Source organism: Petaurus breviceps, unplaced genomic scaffold (genome assembly GCF_028583685.1).
Source record: "Petaurus breviceps papuanus isolate PSGF00001 unplaced genomic scaffold, PetGlider_PUasm1.0 175, whole genome shotgun sequence".
Lineage (NCBI taxonomy): Eukaryota > Metazoa > Chordata > Mammalia > Diprotodontia > Petauridae > Petaurus > Petaurus breviceps.
This window is the reverse complement of record NW_027185764.1, coordinates 4,522,509-4,542,542: the sequence shown is the minus strand read 5'-3', so window position 1 is coordinate 4,542,542 and position 20,034 is coordinate 4,522,509. Positions and strand designations below refer to the sequence as shown.

General features: G+C 40.0%; 1 protein-coding gene across 1 annotated transcript in view; it reads right to left on the bottom strand.

Annotated features, from left to right (window-relative positions):
* PCSK5 (proprotein convertase subtilisin/kexin type 5) overlaps window positions 1–20,034 on the bottom strand; it is a 609,050-nt gene that overhangs the window by 47,709 nt on the left and 541,307 nt on the right. Inside the window, exons 26-28 of the mRNA XM_069085345.1 lie at window positions 7,219–7,261; window positions 2,940–3,076; window positions 2,068–2,268 (exon numbers count right to left, since the gene is read on the bottom strand). Coding sequence (XP_068941446.1) covers window positions 2,068–2,268; window positions 2,940–3,076; window positions 7,219–7,261 — 381 coding nt within the window. The remainder of the gene's footprint in view (window positions 1–2,067; window positions 2,269–2,939; window positions 3,077–7,218; window positions 7,262–20,034) is intronic.

Below are 20,034 nucleotides of genomic sequence, written 5' to 3'. Positions count from 1 at the left end.
TGTTTCTTTCATAGTCTGTATGTCTTATGTCAAAGATTATGGAGGTGAAACAGACCTTTCAGGTCACTAGCTTGGTCTCTTTGCCAGGTCATGAGAAATACCACTGTCTGCTTCATCCAGTCCTGATTAGTACCATACCCCACAAATGCTCCAGTTCTCCTCATCTCTCCCCTTCCCCCTTTAAAAAACAAACAAACAAACAAAACAAAAAACAACATAGCTTTGGGTGGGAGAAAATTAAAGAGGGCTGGGTGTGGCACTTGAGCAAAGAAGAAAGATCAAGACCCGGTTCCAGCTTGCAACGCGCGTAGTCCAGTTGAAATGATGTGTACTCACTTGGTGAATCAAGCCTTCTCTGTCTCCTGGCTCCTCGCTTCATTTCATCATCTGGTACGCCAGATAAAATACAGATGTTCTCAGCTACAAACACAGACCCAGACCATTTTCCCCCTGGCTTGCACCTCCTTTTAAATGCCTGAATGCCAAACAAACTCATTTTCAGCATTTTGGGCCCAGTTACAGTTCACTGAAGATAGCCCACTCTGGAGTTGAGACTGATTTCTCTCTAACTATGTTTCCAAAATAGGTATGGGCTTGGAAAGCACCTCGGGTCCTCTTTAGCCATTGCCCAATGGGATCAGAGAACTCCCTGGCCCTTTCTACCTTTCACTTACGTGTGGGGAACAGTAGCAGGGAAGACTATATATGGGGATCCTTCTTTCTGGAATCCACAAAGAGATCTTAATCCTGACCTAGATAGATCACTCCTACAAGCTGTTGGGAAACTCATCTGTTCCCTCAGCTGCTGTTCCTGGACTGAAATGACCCCTTTAAAGAACCATTGCGTAGAAATCAAACTGAGAACATCTCTCATTTCACAAGCCTCTCTGGGTGGAATGTGAATCAGATTTTCCCAGCCGGATGGGTCATTGTTTGTGATAGGCTTAACCAGTGAGATCACAGGAAGGGCTTGTAAGCTAGCCTGCCTGCAGCCAGGTGTTCAGCTCTACATAAGCAGAATTGAAAGAGGGACCCTCAGATGAAGAGCCTGAAACCCAACCTTTCCTTTCCTCTTCTCTCCTTGAGTCCCATATTGGCCTGTACCTATCCTCAGAAAAGGATCACTTTTTGTTTTAAAGGAACCACTCCAAATTCTAGTGAGATGGGCTAGGGGCACTGTTGGTAGCTCTCCAACCATAATCAGGCATGAAAAATGGAAAGAGTGCTGGATTTGGAGTCAGAAGGCTTGGGTTCTAATCCTGCCTCTTGCTTGTCATCTGTGGGATCTTGGGCTAGTCTCTTTGACTCTCTGGGCCTCTGAGAAATGAGGATGGTGGACTGAATGATCCCCATCTAACACTCCTGGGAACTACTGGTAACTTTAGATAACACCTCAACAGGAAAGGCTTGGGGAAGGATCAACTTTATCAAGGCAAATTGCTCCCTGACTTTGGCAAATGTTAGGAATATTGGATTTGGGGATGGATACATTTGTCTGCATCACTTTACTGACATCCTGAAACAGCTGGTCCTTGTAAAAATTGGGCTGCTTCCATAAAATGGTTGGTCTAATGGAAAGAATATCACCTTGAAGTTAGCAGACTGGGGTTCAAACCCTGCCTTTGATGATTAATTTATGTGTGATTTGGGGCAAATCACTAAGCCTCTCTGGTCCTAAGTTTGCCCATCTATAAAATGAAGGGATTGGACTAGGTGGGTCCTCCATGTACTTCAGTTTCCTCATCTATAAAATGAGGGACTTCATGCTCTCTAAATTCCCTTGTAGCTCTTGATATGTGCAAAATGGGTCTGTAAATTTCTCATCAGGTCACCAGGTAGAACTTCCATCAGTTTCTTTGTTGTTCCCACTTAAGTACAAGCCACAGGTCCCTTTGGCAAAGACCAGACTACTCAGCAGCTGTCCAACCTGGATTTTCACCATTTAGTTTTTGGTTCACTGCCCAGTTCTCTTCTATATGAGGTCTTATTTTGTCCAGAGTTGGGGCTGAGCAGGGTCCTAAAAGAAGCAGATGGGCCCCTGCTGTTCCCTCACTGAAAGGTACATACCGCTCCCAAATGTGTCCTGTCCCAGGGTCTTGGATGGGTCCACACACTTCCTGTCCACCAGCTGTAAATCTCCTTTACAGCTGCTGCAATTATCATAGCCAAGTCCTGTGCAGGTCTTGCAGGTTTGGTGACATGGCTCACATTCTCCATTTTCAGTGTCACTGTAGAAACCAGAGTCACACTCTCTGACACAAATGCCACCTGAGAATGTGGAAAAGAAGCTATGAAGGGCTGGCATTATAAAGAAAATAGAAGCAAAGTTCACCCTTAGACACATAGGTTGCTATTGAAAAACACTGTGTACTTTTCCACCCCAAGCATGAGCCTCTTGGACCATCAGGCATCCACTGGAAAGACCAGTATTTTTAGCCACACAACTTCCATCAAAATCAATGGGCCATCACAGCCATCATGGGTGGGATGCTGTTTCCATTTTACAAGGTCACTTGAGAGTTCCTGCTGCAAGACTGAACCTAGAGAGGAGATTCATGGGCTCGGTATAATTGCCATTCCTGAGGCTCAATTCCTACATTATTCCCATAAGGATAAAGACATTTAAGAATAATAAATGAATGAATACTCTGCCTAAGGCAAAAAGAAGCCTTGGCTATTAAAAAATGCTGGCTTTTCTTAACCAGATTAAAATATCTGAGGACCTGAGATAAATCAGATTTAGAACTGGGAGGGACCTTAGTGGTCATCTGGTCCAATGCCCCTTGTTCTACAGATGAGGAAACTGAGGTCCATCAGCATTAAGTGACTTGCTCAAGGTCATTAAGCAGGAGAACTGAGACTTGAACCCAAATCTTCCATCTCTAGATCTACACCAGGAAGTCTCACAATCACTTTCTATGTGACTATTCCCTGCTTACCGAAAAGATAAAAACCCTCTTCACACCAGAAGCACTCATTCTGGTCACAGTCCCCACAATATTCACCGCACTCTCGACATTCAAAGTCTTCACTGTAGGTCTTCTCGGGACAAGTTTCATAGCAGTGCTGACTGAACCTGTTGAGAAAGAATTTGAAGTCTTCCATATAGTGATCTCTACATGAATATCTTTTCTTATCAGGACTCTGTGCATTGTAAGCTGAGCAGGGGGTGTCCTGGAGCCAGCTCTTAAGAGCACTTGAGAGTCAATTGCTAAGTTTTCAGTGAGCCCTTACATTTCAGAATCTGCAATCATTTTGTTGATTGTCTAGAGTAGGGGTGGGGAACCTATGGCCTCCAGCCCACATGTGGCCCTTTAGGTCCTCAAGTGCAGCCTTTTGACGGAATCCAAGTTTGGGCTGTAGGCTGCAGGTTCCCTACCTGTGGTCTAGACTTAAGAAACTAATAGAAAAAAAGCTACTAATTATCATGTGCCCTTCCCCCAGGGCCATTTCAAGGAATAAATAAATGAAAGAGCATTTAGTATGCACCTACCATATACCAAGTATTAGGAATACAAAAGCAAAGAAACCAATAGCAGTCCCTGTTCACAAAGAACTGTTCTTACCCAGAAGACAACATTTTAATAGGAGGAAAGCATCACAGAAATGTGAGCTATTATCGGTTTCTGCAAAGATCCAAACCCATTTCTCTTTCCAATCTTACTCATTTTTAGAACCCATAATAAATCCACTCTCACTTGACCCCCCCCCCCCCCATAGTGCTTCCTATGGGGCATCTTTTTTAAAACTGCCGAGGACCTGAGAAATATAAATACTGAATACAAATTTTTCCATTAAAAAAATTCCACATGGGTAGAGTTACCCACTAAAAAAGAAAGCTTGATTTTTAATGTCTTAAGGATACTCCTAAGGTTAAGGGAATGTCCTAAGGGCTTTGGTCTGGTGTTTCCAACCAACCACACAGGATTGGAATGCTGATGGGGTTGGGGGGGGGCGGGGAGGGACGCATGATAATGAGTTCTACTAAATAGATGAGGTAGTTAAAGGCCAGAGAGATGATGCAGGACTTATAGGCTCATGATCACACAGCACCAAGCGACAGCAAGACCTTCCCCGGTCCAGTTCTTAGAGATGCATCTTGTGAAGCATCAGCTTCATGACTTCTATCCAGAGATCTCTATATTTCATTAATGTATCTGTGTAAATGAAGTTTGAGAAGTATTTGAGGATCCTTTAGCAGGCCAACTGCTATGTAAATGCCAGCTATGAGCATAATGACAAATTAATTTCTGCTTGCCAAATGTCAACTGGCACACCTTATAATTACCAAACCTCAAATCCAGTTTGATATATGTGTGTGTATGTGAGAGTGTGTGTGTGTGTGCTCTTCAAAAATGAAATAGCAATTTAAATCAGCAGCATAAGAGTGCATCAGGTGAGGAGAACATTCACCAGAGGGAAGAATAGACTTGCACAAGGTAAAGTACATAGAAAGATTCACACACACCCACACACAGAGTAAAGTATTAGCCAAGAGATGCTTTTAAATGATAGAGGGCTGTCATTATGTGAACTTAGGGACAGATGAGTTGACTTCAGGAGAAATTGGTAGTGGTTTACAGAGGTACTCCTTTCTTTTGAAAGAAATTTAATACCATATTTTCCATAGAATTATAAAAATTTAGGTCTGGAAGAGAGCTTAGAGATATCTGGTTAGCTTCTCTTGTTTTAAAGAGGAGAAAACTTGGTGCCAACAAGTAAAAGGGCCTTGCTCCAGGTCATACTAGGCCAGTACCAGGCTTCCCGTTCATTGTTCTTTCCACTACACAAAACTTTCTCCTGACCACAAGAGATGCTTGAGTTTCTCCTGCATCTGAATGATACTCTACGTAAATCATTTAGTCATTTGGGAGGGGACCAGTGATTTCATTTGTATCTGGACCCCCTGGTGGGGAAATTCCTTCTATCATGCAGATATGCACTGACTCTGGAACTTAAAGTCTTGAAGAGTTTCCTGGGGAAACTGAGGTTTCAAGTGATTTGCTTAGGGTCACAGAGTAGATATGTGTTAGTGGTTGGACTTGAACTCAGGCCATTCTGATTCTGAGGTTGACTTCAGTCATTTTGTCAAGCTGCCTTTACTGAAACCATACTAATATAATACTTGTCAACTGCTGAGGTTAATTTAATAGCCTAATAAGAAGAAATAGCTGTAGAAAAGGGGCTTTGCTTGACCCCACTCAAAAACCCTGAAGTCTCCCCTTATTTTTACATGGGATCTCCAACACTGTAGGGGATCCTTGGGGGATAGAAACATGAATACATTTGGTCCCTTTCTTAGCTCTAGAGAAGAATTTTTCTACAACTTGACTGGGTGATATTCCAGAGTCCTCCTAATGCCTAACCTAAAACTCCTGTGCTGCCCTTTTAAGTACATTTTATTTTATTTTAGTTTTTGCTCTCAGTGGAAACAAAGAACAGCTATTCACCAGTACCCAAATAATGTTCTTGAGAACTCATATCAAGGCTTCTTTAAAAAAAGAAATGAAGAAAGTAGAAAGAAAGGAAGAAAGAAAGGAAAGAAAGAAAAGAAAGAAAGAAAGAAAGAAAGAGAGAAAGGAAGAAAGGAAGGAAGGAAGGAAGGAAGGAAGGAAGGAAGGAAGGAAGGAAGGAAGGAAGGAAGGAAGGAAGGAAGAAAAACTCCTGAAAATCAGGTGACCTAGTTTCCTATCCTGACTATCACTAGGTACCTTTGTGATCTTGAGAAATTCACAAACTTTTTGTGACTCAGTATCTTTGTCTGTCCATGGTGGGAATAATATTATTCTTGCTATTTCTTATAGGGTCCTTGTGGAGATGAAATGAGATCATGGATATTCAGTAAACATTTATTGAATATGTACTAGGTGCAAGGCATTGACATAGGTGCTTCAGGTAAAGAAAGATAAGAAGACACAAGTCAAGACTGATTTCTGCTTTCTTACTAGAGAAAGGAATTTATGGTGGAGGTGAGTAGGAGAAAGGCATTTTGTAACATGACCAAGGGAAAGGGAGTAATGACTGTGCTGATGTCTTGGAACATGAATTCCATTAGAAATACCCAATGCTCTTGTAGAAATGTGAATTCTAACAAGTTTGCCAAAACATCAGTTTCTCAGTATGGTGCCTAGTGACTATCAGAAAAGAACACATATATGGGTATTTGTATGCATAAATGTACATATTGTGTTACAATATATTACATCCCTTATATAGGAATTGTACTGGACCTACAGTTTCATTAATATAGGGAATACCTGGGTAAGGAAATTCTCTACCAATGCAGGCAGCCCTTACTCTATAACTTTTCCTCTTAGAGAATTGCCCAGAACACAGAGAGCTCTAGCAGTATGTGCATTCACTAAGTCATTGTGTCAGAAGCAGAATTTAGATCTATGGCTCTCTAACCATTAGGCTATACCACTTCTCCTTATGTATCATATTATGTTCTATTATATTCTATTTATTACATGTAGTCATAAGCTTTCAGCTATTCAAAGTAGGATTATCCAGTTTGTAGATTACCCAGGTTACTTATGTCCCTTTCTTCTCCTTTTGCATTTGTCTTTTGGTCATTTCTTTGCTCATTAAATACCTCTGAAAGAGAAAAGTCTAGTAGAAGGAGAGAAGGTGGCATTTCAATGAGCTTTGCTTCCTGCTGATGGCAAAGGCTGACAACCTGATAGCTTGTAAAACATTTAGGGAAGGGCTGAAATTGGGAACCAAAGTCAGGTTTCTGCATTTTCCGTTGGCTTCATTTATCTCTCTCTCTGTTTTTAAGTCTCTCATTTGTTGAGGACACTTAAGGGTAGACTGTAGCTTCTGACCTTAGAATGGCCATTCTGAATTCAGGCCAGAAGCAGGACTCCATGTAAACATTTTAGAAAAGTTTATTTAGGGGACTAGCATGATATTAGTGTCTGTCCATAAACAGGGGAGGTCCAAATCTTGGGAATGGACAACAAGGATTCCTAGACACCAGTGTCAGGCTGGATGACTGCCAGAGTCAAGAAAGAAAGGGCCTCCTTCTGAGTCAAGAAAACAGCTGGGTTATTATTTCTAAATCCAAAAAAAAAAATCACTCATTAATAGCCTGACGGTGCAGAGTAGCTCCAGGCTGCTAGGCCTATTTGCTTTAATCACTGGCTATGGGATTAGGTCAGCATTGCTTAAATTGCAGAAAAGTTAGTTACAGTACTGGAATATGATGGGACTTACAAGTAGTACCCCGTAGCGCAGGACGTACAGGTTCCTGGATCATCTGAAATCATAAAAACAATAATTAAAAAAAGCACAAGTTTCCCATCTCAGAAAAACCTGATCATTTAGAAGAAAGTGACGTTCTTTTATTTTTATTACTTTGTCTCAAAGGAAAAAGCTGGAATGTTTTTCACAAAGTGACTTTGTCAAGGACCAAAACTTGAAGGCACACAAGTCATTCCAGGATGGCTCTTTCTAATCACCTTGACATCTGTTCTTCATTCACTTTTTTTTTCTTTTTGGAGGGTAATTGGGGTTAAGTGACTTGCCCAAAGTCACACGGCTAATAATTGTGTCAAGTGTTTGAGGCTGGATTTGAACTCAGGTCCTCCTGACTCCAGGGCTGGTGCTCTATTCACTACACCACCTAGCCACCCCTATCTTCATTCACTTCTTAATTTTGGTATAATTTGATATAAAGGTGTATAATTTGGTAAAATTTTGGTATAAATTTCATTGCTGCCAGGAATTCCAGTATGGAAATTCTCTCCACCAATGCAGGCCTGCAACTCATCTATAATTCAAGTATTAGAAGAGTTGCCTAGGGAGGTTCAGAGGTTAAGGAACTTATCCAGGGTAACATAGCAAGAATGTGTCAGGCCCTCTAACCAACTGCACTCTGAGTCAGCTACATCCGTTTTTAGAAAAGGCAAGTAAAATAAGAGTGCTCAAAAATGCTGGAAACCATATTGGACATTGACTTCCAGGAAAGGGCAGGCTCAAACTCTTAAAATGCTTAAATGAGTTTAATATCATTCATAAATTCAGATTCTGCTAAGGTCTGAAAGTTTCTGTGGGCATGTCTTGGGATTGACAAGTGCTTCTACACACATTTAGAAAAGAATGCAGCCTTCCAACTACAAATAAATTTCCCATTATTCCTTCTATATTGGGAACAATATCCTAGCTCCTACCCCCATGCAAGTTAGGCTAGTTTTTCCTTAGAAGGCATTGAAACTATCCTCAAGACTTAAGTGTCTCTGGTGACTAAAGGCTCCAGGTGCTGACATCAATTCCTAGTTACCTGAATATAAACCAGTCCTGAGGAACTCCAGGTGCTCTCTGATACCTGGCTGACCAATGACTGTGAACAACTCAAAGGGAGAGGAGCTTGATTCAGTTGAATAATCTTGTGGTGTCCTTGATGCATATTCTTGTTGAATATCTTTCTCTGCTATGGCTAAATAAATCACCTTTTGTTAACTATTGAATGAATTACAAGTTTTTCATCTCATTTCAATATCAGACTCAAATTATCAGAGGACTGGCTTAATTCAGTCCCATCCCAGACCACTTTTCAGTGCCAGCAGTATCATTCAGAAGGCTCCTTTGAAATATGGACACTTGGTTTTCTTAGTTCAAGTAACCACTGAAGATTCTGTACATCATAACCAACCCTCTTGAAGAAGCTCTCATTCTCTTTAACCTCAATGATTAGATATATCTATGCTGTGAATAAAATGATCCTTTTCTTCAAAATCTTGGAACTTGAAAGGAAGATTCAGCAAGGGACTTGGAAAAATTTCCTGGCCATTCATCTCATTGCTTCTATGTACTAATAGACTGCGTTTCTAGAGTGCAACAATCTATGTTTCTGGAGTGTATTCAAGTTTACAAAATGCTTCCTTCAAAACCACCCTGTGAGGAAAGGAGTGCAATCCTATTTGACTGACAAATATACTGAGGTACAGATATGTTAAGAGATTTATCCAGGGTCTACATGGCTGGTAAATGTCAGGCCTGGGGCTTGAACTCAGGGTTTTTGGTTCCGAGACCAATGCATCTACCACTACATCATACTGTCTACAAGGATATTTGAGAATCAACCCTATTTTTAAACACCTCAAGGGAATTCTACAGCATCTTTTGGCAAACCATTTGGTTAGGAAACAAGCCGCATTGCTAGTGGGCTCTTTTTTAAACCTAGCTTTCATGATTAAATGTAATATAAATCTGGCCTTTTCTGTTCTAAATGGAGAAATTCTGTCCTCAAAAGTGCTCTTAATACTTTAAGATTCACAGGTCAACCCCTTCTCTCATCTCTGGGTTTACTAAAGAGATTTCCTTTAATTTGTGCTGAGAGAGAATATCTTCTAGGCCTTTAGACTTCTTTGATTTCTCTTTGAGGCAATCTCCACATATTTGACAGAAGAATCATTCTAACATCATTATGACTTAAATTTTTTGGTCAAACTCATTAGCTTCTTGGTAGGTCTTTGGCAGGAAGGAATTTCTGCCAGCTATACTGTTATGTACCTAGTTAGACAACTAAGGATCTGTTTCAACCTAAAAGTTAGGTTTGAAATCGTACTGGCAGGTATCACTGAGTGTATATGTGAAATAAAGCAACTGATCAGATGCCTTCCAGGATTAAGTTGACTAACTATATGCTCTTTTTCTAACGAAGTAAAATTGGTTTCCTGCTTGCCTTTTTTTTTTTTCTTTTTGGAGGGCAATTGGGGTTAAGTAACTTGCCCAAGGTCATATGGCTATTTTTTGTGTTAAGTGTCTGAGGCTAGATCTGAACTCAGGTCCTCCTGACTTCAGGGCCAGTGCTCTACTCACTGTGCCACCTAGCTGCCTCAGCTGCTTGCTTTTTTAACATCAGTGTTACTCCACAGATCCATCTTTTATCTATCATGACATCCAAATTTTTATCTGTTCTGTTCCTGAATACCTAGCTGATTCCTTTGTTGTATATAGAGGTAGCTTATCTTTCCTAAGACTAGGACTGGACTGGACTTGGAGTCAGGAGAGAATTCAGTTTAAATTCCAGCTCTGACAGAAGAGATCTAGGTTCAAAGCTCAGCTATGTGATCACAGGCAAGTCACACTCTCTCTGAGACTCAATAACCTCATATGTTATATGACAATAATAATAGCGCCAACTCAAAGGTTTGTTCTAAGGGTCAAAAGGGATGATATGTATAAAGATGAACTATGTGAAAGTGAACGATCAATATCACCACCACCACCATCTACCTTCCTCCTCCTCCTCCTTCTCACAGAGTTATCGTGAGGAAAGAATTAGTAAACTTTAAAGCCCAATATAAATTGGAGATTCAACTACATTCAGTAGTTAAGTGACCATTTCTCTAATTTGACAATATTCCCCTCCCTCAATCAGATCCCACTCTCCAAGATGCTAATCATGACTCCCTTCCAGATTAATAAGCTTATTCTTTATTCCTTCATGCAGGTCACTGAAGAAACTATTAGTTATTACCATGTCTAAAGAATGCATCCACCAACATTGTTTTGAGTTCAGGGACTTTTCCTGCTCAGCTGCATGGTGAACTGGGTACAATAGTTTCCATAAATGAATAATGCATAGGATGGTAATAGTTTCACTAACACCTTATGAATGCACATTCACATCTCTCATTGTTGTTAGTTACTCTAAAGAATAATTAGTTTATTTTTAAAAAGTCTTCCCTCTCAGAAGACCCATAAGCTGCATGCTAGCTAGACTGCACAAAAAGGTAGTTCCTTTGAGTTGATCCAGAGGTAGGGAACCAACCTTAGGTACTTAAACTTTGTTCTAAAACAGGTTTGAGTTTGGTTGATGAAGGATGGTGTTTCCCAAAGGAATATGAAGCTTCCTGGTTCATGATATGTAGACCAAGGATGAGCACACACACACACCTTAATCAAACTAGAATTGTTAGCTGTTTTAGAGGTTGCTGTATAAAGCAGAATATTTTTCAAATATTGTTTTTCAAGTATTGTTAAATCATTTTCCTGCTCTGATATATATTGGCTGTGTGAACCCAGGTAAATCATTTAATCTCTTGGCGTTCTTTAGGCAACTTCTCTGCAAGGAATTTGCCAGCCTGCATTGGTAGATAGAGTTTTCTTCATTCAAGAGTTCCCTATATTAATGAAATCATAGGTCTGATTCCTATCCCTAGCCTGAAATTACTGAGGGGACAGAATATATTTTGATAAAAATTTGGGCAGGGGGTGAGAGCATGTATGGAACAACAATGTCAGTTAGGATCCAGACAGAGCCTCACACATTTGGGGAAGAAAAGCCTTCAGAAATAATCGCTGATTTCTAACTGTTTGCATCCTGTCGCAGAAAAATGTGTGAGAAGGTATTTTGTCCAGAAGAGACAGAATCTTTCTCTTTTGAGAAAGCTCACAGCTATGGTGTCCTTTTCGAGTAGAGAGCAGGTAAGGATTGCAACATTGGTTGGTCTTTAGAGTTACTGATAATTCAGTGTTTCACTTCCTAATTGCTGTTTCCTACTCTGGGGGCATCAATTCTGGAAATACACAATGAACTCATGGAAAACTGACCCATATTGCCTGGAGATTTTGACTTCTCCTCTTTGACTCCTTGCTTACTTCCAAAGTCTAAGCAATCAGCAAGTCTTCTTCATTCTACCTAGATGATAGGCTATAGTTTGAAGAGACCTCAGAGGTCAAATGGCCCAATACCTTCAATTTACAGGAAACTGAGGCCCAGGGAGGCTAAAAGACTTGTCTAAAGTCTGTCAAATCAAACCCAGGCCCTTTGAAAGCACTTAGCACAGTAACTGGCATTCAGTAGGTGCTTAATAAATGTTTGTTCCTTTCGCCTTTGATACCAGAGACACATCTCCCTCTATGGTGCCACACTGCTTTATCCATCTTCTCCTCTCTATTCCTACTGCCATCATCCTACTACAGGCCCTCATTGAGACCTGCCTAGACTATTACAGTAACTTTCTAGTAGGTTTTCCTGCATCTGCTGTCTTCCCCCAATAACTTTTCCTTTATACATCTACCAGATAGTTTTTCTTATGCATAGTTATGGTTTTGTTGCTTCTGTCTGTGCTCAAAACTCTTTCATGGTTCCCTGTTGATTATTGAGTAAAATTCAAAAATCTTTTGCTTAGCATTGAGGACTCTTCACATTTTGGCAACAGGGGAAGCCATATTGCTTACCCATACTACTTAGTGCAGCCAAACTATGTTATTTGCTGTCCCTCACACATGGCCTGAATTTTCCAATCTCTGTGTCTTTGTTTGTGCTATTCTCTTTGCTTGGAATATGCTCCCTCAAACTCTTTGCTTGCTGAATGTCTCTTCATTTTTAAAATCTCAAATCAACACCCCCCTCATCCTGCAGTCTTCTTTGATATCGCTTGTTGGTATTGACTTTTGACCTGGACATCACTTAGTACTTTTTTTTGTATGTATATAATGGACTTACTATATAAGTATTTATTAAAATTATCTGTATTTGCATCTTATTTCCCTACTAGATCATGAACAGATACCTAAACTTTGTATTCCCCTCTCTCCCTTAGCATAATACTCTGTACACAATAGAGGTTTTATAATTATTTGTTGTTGGATTATTATTGTTATGATGATTTACCATCTGGGGGCTTAAATATTAGATTTTATGTTGTTTAGTTTCTCTTTGAATGACCATTTCTGTTGAAATGTACACTATGGTAAAATTAGTACTTAAATACCTTTCCTCAGTAAAATGAACCAGAAAGGTACATTTTGAATCAGAGAGGGATAATACAGAATCACAGAATTTGAATTAAAAGGGACCTCAGTGGCCATCCAATCTAACCATGAATGGAATTGCTACTACAATATACCAGACAAATGATTATCCAGACAGGATGTGACCTTTAAATCTACTCATTCATATAGAAATCATTCTTTTCCAGAGTTCATGAATCCCAATGTGTTTTACAGTAATCAGAGGATTATTTAAAGATACACACTGACCAGTATGTCATTACCTTTTCATCATAAGAATGAATTTTCTTAACCATAGTACAATAGAATATTCATAGCAGGGAAGACTGGAAAATTTTTATTTTTAGCAATCTTTCACGCTCCCTTTCTAAGCCTTTTGACCTTCTTTCAGTGGCTCTCCCACAGTGGTCCTTCTAGGACCTTCATGTATCCCTATTATTCTCTAGGCCTAACTCCCCAACCCCAATCCATCAAAACTAAACTTTCTTTTATTTCATTTCCTCAAGGCCATGCTAGGTGAGTCACATAGCATCTAATAATCTGAAATGGGGGGGGGAAGTAAAGGGGTATCCAGGGAGGACTAATACCTCTGGTATGAAGGCTTGCTGAACCCTTTTCAGGGCTGCTCATCCACCTTCACTGTCTCCTGTCACCCACTTTTCACCTGTAGTTTCAAGAAGTTGTAGCAAGGGCAGAAGTCATACCCTGGTAAACTATCTCATCAGACTCACTAAACCAGGTTAAAGGTAAGTAACAGGCCTCAAACCAGTTGGTGAGTTAGAGGGGTGTATATCCCAAATATGTGTAGACTTTCCCTGGTGGAATGGGTAGAAGGGAACAATGTTCCAAAGGCCATGATGGAAAGGACATTTTACTTGGAGTCATGAGACCTAGTCTTGAATACTGACTCCACCATTTAATAGCTATGTGACCTTAGGTAAGTTGCTTAACCTTTTGAGTCTCAGTTTCTTCATTTCTAAAATGGGGCTAATATTTGAACTACCTATTTCATAGGCTTATTGTAAGGCAAGTGCTTTATATACTTTATGATGCTAGATAAATGAGAATTATAGTTAAGTTTTCTTGAGCCAACCGAAAATATTTATAAGGTTGAAATTAAACTGTTCCACCCAAAATAATAGAAAAAAAATGTTTTGGCTGGGAGTCAACTGGTGTATGGAGACAGGAGAATATTAAGATCAAAACGTGAGAATCTAGTTTCTATACTTTGATTTCTATCTTTGGTTAAATACTTGTGTTCTTCTGGAGGGATTTTCTAGGTGAAAGCTATTAATGAACAGTCTTCTTATCATGGTTTTAGCTGTGTGGGGAGAGATAATGCAGAGGGAGGCATTTCAGGTAGGAAACCTTTGGGATTAGATATTTTCTAACATGCCTCCTGTAGAACCTGACATGCTGGGTTGAGGGGGGTCTTATAATTTGGCTGCACTGTTTTCTTTTTACCTACTTTTGAATGACTTTTTTTTTTTTACCTCTCTTCCCAATTCTCTTTCTTAGGAAGGCCAATCACCAACTAAAACCTTACTCTTTTCCATGGAGTGTGATTGAAACTGTGGTAGATATTTCTAGAAACTTTTTGGAATAATTCATTTGTTCTTGCTTTTGGTGATTCAATCCCATAAGGAAATGGATGACTAGGAAATGGGGTTATTCTTGGCTCTGCCATGGCCTTGCTGAATAACCTTGAGCAAATTGCTTAGGGTTAAATTTACTTAAAACAGATTCATGTTCTATGTATAAACTTCTGCAGTTTTGATGTAACCTCAGTAAAATAGCCACTCTTTGTGTATGTGTTTGTGTGTGTATGTGCATATATGCATGTGAGTGTGCAAAAAGAGAAACAGACTGAGAGCAAGTGAGACAGAGATAGAGGAAAAGACAAAGAGACAGAAAAAGATGGAAAGAGACAAGAGATGTAGAGACACACAGAGGAGACAGACACACACACAGATGGGGGGGAGTAAAGGGGGAAGAGACACAGAGACAGAGAGAGACACACAGAGAAAGACAGAGAGAGACAGAGACAGAGAGACAGACATACACACACAGAGACAGAGAGAGACGCAGAGACAGAGAGAGAGGGAGAAGAGAGAAAGAGAGAGGAGAGAAGAGAATGAAGTTTCTTTGTCTGGGAAAGTCTACAATAGATGCAATCATTTCTAGAACTGTTTTTGTAGGTAATTGAAAAAAATGATCAGTGATGCATATTCTCCTTGAGTAAATATGTACTTAGTTATGAGATGATGCCATCCAGATTTGAGAGAAAGTCACTGACACTCTTCACCCCACCCTGAGGATAATGACCTGGGTGAGAGATTTATGAGCCCCAAAGCTGTAACTAATTATAAGACTTACATAGCCCCTAAAACACATAATTCAAGCAGACACTGAACTTACAGTCCCTTTGAACAATTAGCAATCACATATAGAACTGCCTTACTAACAGCTTGGTAATTTGGCCAGAGAAGACAGAAGAGAAAAAGAGAAATGTGAAAAGGTGGCATAGATACAGTGACAGAGGTGTGTGTGTGTGTGTGTGTGTGTGTGTGTGTGTGTGTAAGGGGGAGTCATTGGCAATTTTCACTCATCTTGTCCTCACTGATGTCCAAGAGCGATGAATAAATATTATTTTAATTGTTTGGCAGTACAATGCATGCAAACTGACAACTGGGAAGCATCCCCTGTAGAATCATGTACTGGAAAGGACTTTATAAAGTTATCTGAGGCTGTGTCTACATGTCAGTCAAAAATGTATTGGAGATGACAGAAATATTGGAATTACCCAGTTTGGTAGTCTACCAAAATCACCATTGGACTTCATATTGACCATATCCATTGATCCTTATATTTTTTACTCAAACAATAGAATTTCTGCCATGTAAACAGAGACAAATTGTGGGTTTTCTTCCCCTTCCACTATCTTAAGTCCTGTGCATGATGCCTAATTTACTCATAGGTAGAAAGTACAGAGTCAGCTGGATTGCTATGGGGACTAATGGGAGTTAGGTTGCTATGGGGATGGCCTGATTGAGCTCACTCTCAAAAGGACTCTGCTGGGGCCATTCATTGACTCAAACATTCATTCTATCAAACCCATTTATTGAATGCCTCTTATATGTAGAACCCTGTATTAGATGTTTGGGGAAATACATCACTTGGAAAAAGCTGGGTCCCTGCCCTGGCAGAACTTACATTCTACTAGTAACACAGATTCCTATAATACACAATAACTACATAGTAAAATCATTTAAGAATTGAAAGTCAGACTGATCATATGCAAAGGAGAAGATACTTATTGAACAGGGAGAACAAGGAAGGCTATGTGGTACATTTGAGTTAGGCTTTAAAGGATGCATATAATTTGTGATTAGTATTATGAGGTAATGAATTTTATTTGGTCCATTCTCGTCTGTTTCTTTCTATGTGCTTCTGGATATCTTTGGTGTAGCAGAGAGAGCACTGGACTGAGCATCAGGGAGACCAGGGTTCAAATATGGTCTCAGACATTTATTAGCTGTGTGACCCTGGGCAAGTCATTTAACCTCTGTCTACCTTAGTTTCTTCATCTGTAAAATGTGGATGATAATAGCACCTACCTTCCAGGATTGTTGTAAGGATTAAATGAATCATCTTAAATAAAAAGTGTTTTGCAAACCTCAGAAAAAAAAAAGAGGATGCATATAAACAGATCAAGAGGACAAAGTCACAGAGGCAAGAGAACATAAGACATGGTTTGGCATACAACTGTCAAGTGTGGTTGAAATATGGACTGCATGGAGGAGAATAATCAACCAATCATCAAGAAATAATAAGAAAGGGGCAGCTAGGTGGCGCAGTGAATAGAGCACTGGCCCTGGAGTCAGGAGGACCTGAGGTCAAATCCAGCCTCAGACACTTGACACACTTACTAGTCATGTAACTTTGGGCAAATCACTTAACTCCAACTGCCTTCCAAAAAGCAAAAAAAAAAAAATAACAAGAAGAAAAAATTAAAATGTTTAATGGAGCCAGGTTGTGGAGGGTCTTGGATATAAATTTGATTTTTGTCAAATGAGGAGCCAGTACAATGTAACTTATTTTGAGCACAGAAGTGAAGGCATCAGAAGTGTACAAAAGAAAAATTCCTCTGATGGTGGTATGAATGGGAGACTAGAGTAAAGGGAGAGTCAGTGGTGGAAGACCCATTACAAGGTGGTCATAAGAGGTGACAATGAGGACGCTGGCAAGGGGAACAAGTCATGACATTGAGAGAGATTGACAGGAGTTCGTAACTGAACAGTTGTGGGAAAGAGAAAAAAATCAAAGCAAATAAAGTTATAAATAGAAGAAAAATTAAAGAGTTGTATCACAGAAATAGTAATATCAAAAGGATTTAGTGGGAAGGATAAGCTTCTTTTTGGACATGTTGATTTTGAGATGGCAAGAGAATATTGACATAATATCCTATAGGCAGCTAGAGAAGTGTCTGTATCTGAGAAAAGATTTGGGGGACTTCAGAAGAGAGGTGGTAGTTAAAGCAGTGGGAGTGAAAGAGATTGCTAAGGGAGTGTTTACAAAGAGAAGAGAGCCAAAGACATACTGTTATGACGATCCACATTAATAAATCAAGAAGAGGTTAAGGAGTCAGCAAAGAAGACAGAATGAGTGGCTAGGGAGGCAGGAAAACTAGGAATGTGGGAGGTCTCTGAAGCCAAGGAAGGAGAGACTAGCTAGTAGGAGGGAGTGGTCCAAAATGTAGAAAGCTGTAGAAAAGTCAAGATAGATGAAAAGTGGGGGGGAAGCCATCAGAATGAATGATTAGAAGATCACTGATGACTTTTGCAAAAACCATTTCAGTAGGGGATATGGAGAAGGGTTAAAGGAATTGTGGGTCATAACAAGGGGTCATTAAAGAGTTGATAGAGAAAATTTTTTTTCAAGAGATTCATCAATAAAGGGTAAGAGAGATAAGGAAATATCTGGATGGTTAGAAAAGGCAAGGGCAGACTTTTTTTTTTTGTAGGGGGATTGGACTGACTTAAATGTTTATTTCCAATGAATAAAGAGAGAATGACTATTCATTAAAACATGAAGTGGTTTAATTCAATCTTAGAGCTGGTGTGGGCCCTCATCACCACACGCCTTAAGTATTACCATAACTTCCTGGTTGCTCTCCGTCCTTCAAGTCTTCCCCACTCCATTCTCTTTGGGCCAATGCTAGTTGTCTTGACTTATGCCTTGCCATTAAACTCCAATGATTCTGGAGGAGAGAGTAAGAGCCTTTGCACAGCCCTGCCTCACTTCAATCCAACTCACTTGCAAGTCAAAATATCACCTTCCTGATGTCATTGGTCCTCTTTGAGAACAAAGGATGCACAACAACAGCCAACAGCAGGAAGGGACCTTAAAGGGATTTAACTCTAACCCAGACCCAATAAGAATCTCCCCTATACAAGGGAAGTAGCAATCTAGCCTTTGCTTAAAGACCTCCCATGTAGAGAACCTCATTACCTTCCAAAACAGACCATATTACTTTTGTGTAACTAATTGCTAGGAGATTTTGCCTTATAACAATCTTAAATTTGCCTCTTTTATCTTTCAGCCATTGTTCCTACTTTTACACTCCAGAACCAAAGAGAACAAGCATGATACCTCTTTTCCAAATATTCTTAGATAGCAAACATCCTTCCTCCTCTCCAAAGGTCTTCTCTTTTCCAGGGTAAACATCCCAGTCGCTTGAACTCATTCTCATGTAGCATGAGTTCAAGACACTTCACTTTTCTGGCTGCTCTCCTGTGAATAATCTCCAGTTTATCAATGTCCTTCCAATGTGGTATCCATATCTAGACCCAATGCTCCAGCTGTGTTTTGATAAGGGCAGAGTTCAACAGACTTTCAGCTCCCTAGTCTTGTACACTACAACTCTTTGAATGCATTCCAAGATTACATTAGGCTTTTTGACTTCTATATCACTCTATTGACTCATATTGATGGCTGCTTACACATTACTATTCATGCAAACACCCAAATAATCACATCTCCCAAGGAACAGAAAGAGATTCAATGTTTGACACTCTGGACACATGACACAAGTTCATTTGGGCCCATGGTCAATGATTTTCCCAAAGCTCTCTCCACCCTTCCCCTGCACCCCTGTCCCACCTTCACACAGTATCCTGAAGGCAAACAATGAAGATAACTTTTATTGACTGATTTGGATATGGTAGATAGACTGTAGTTAGGAAAACCTGCGTCCAGCTCCTTCCTCTAGCACTTGGTAGTTGTGTGACCATGGGCACTTGGCCCCTCTGATCCTCTTTTGTTGTTGTTTAATTGTTTCAGTCATGTGTGACTCTTCATGATCTTATTTGGGATTTTCTTGGAAAGATACTGGAGTGTCTTGCCATTTCCTTTTCCAGCTCATTTTACAGATGAGGAAACTGAGGCAAACACAGTTCAATGACTTGTCCAGGGTCACACGACAAATAAGTGTCTGAGGCCACATTTGAACTCAGGTCCTCTTGACTCTGGGTCTGACATGCTATCCATTGCACCAACTTCTATCCTCTATTTAATAAAGATGACACCTGCCAGCTCACAGTTTTGTGAGGCTAAAATGAGATGATGTACATAAAGCATTTTGCAAACTCGGAAGGGCTATGTAAATGTCAGTTATTTTTATCATCATCATCTCTACTTTAATCTGAAGGCACTGCCAGAGGAGAGGTGCTTAAAGCAAAGCTGAATAACCTTTTGCATTTTTAACATAATATACCAGTTCCAGGTTGGATTTAAGGGGGAGAATCAGAGGGATCTGAGCATTTGATATGGATCCCATGTGTTTCTGTATAGAGGGATAGGACCTAGACCTGCAGTTTCATTGGCAGGGGCAACGTCCAGATGAGGAAACTCCCTCTACCAAGACTGATTGACCTCTTCTCTATGATCTATACTCTTCCAGAGGTGCTTGGAGCCATGGTGTCCAGCTTAAATAGAAATGGGGCCACTCAATCAATGATCCCTGAAGTACACATATCAACTTAGAAAACCACAGGTTAATATTATCTGTGTTCTGTTGTATTTTTCTTTATTTTGTTAAATATTTCCCAATTACATTTTCATCTGGTTAGGGCTTCTCTCTCAGTGTTGCTGGCTGCAGTGGGGCCCAATAGCTTTGTTTTCAACACCTTTGCTCTGAAGCACTGAGATTAAGTCACTTGCTCAGGCTCACATAGCCAGCACATTATCAGAGAAGAGCCTTGAACCTAGATCTTCCTGGCTCCAGGA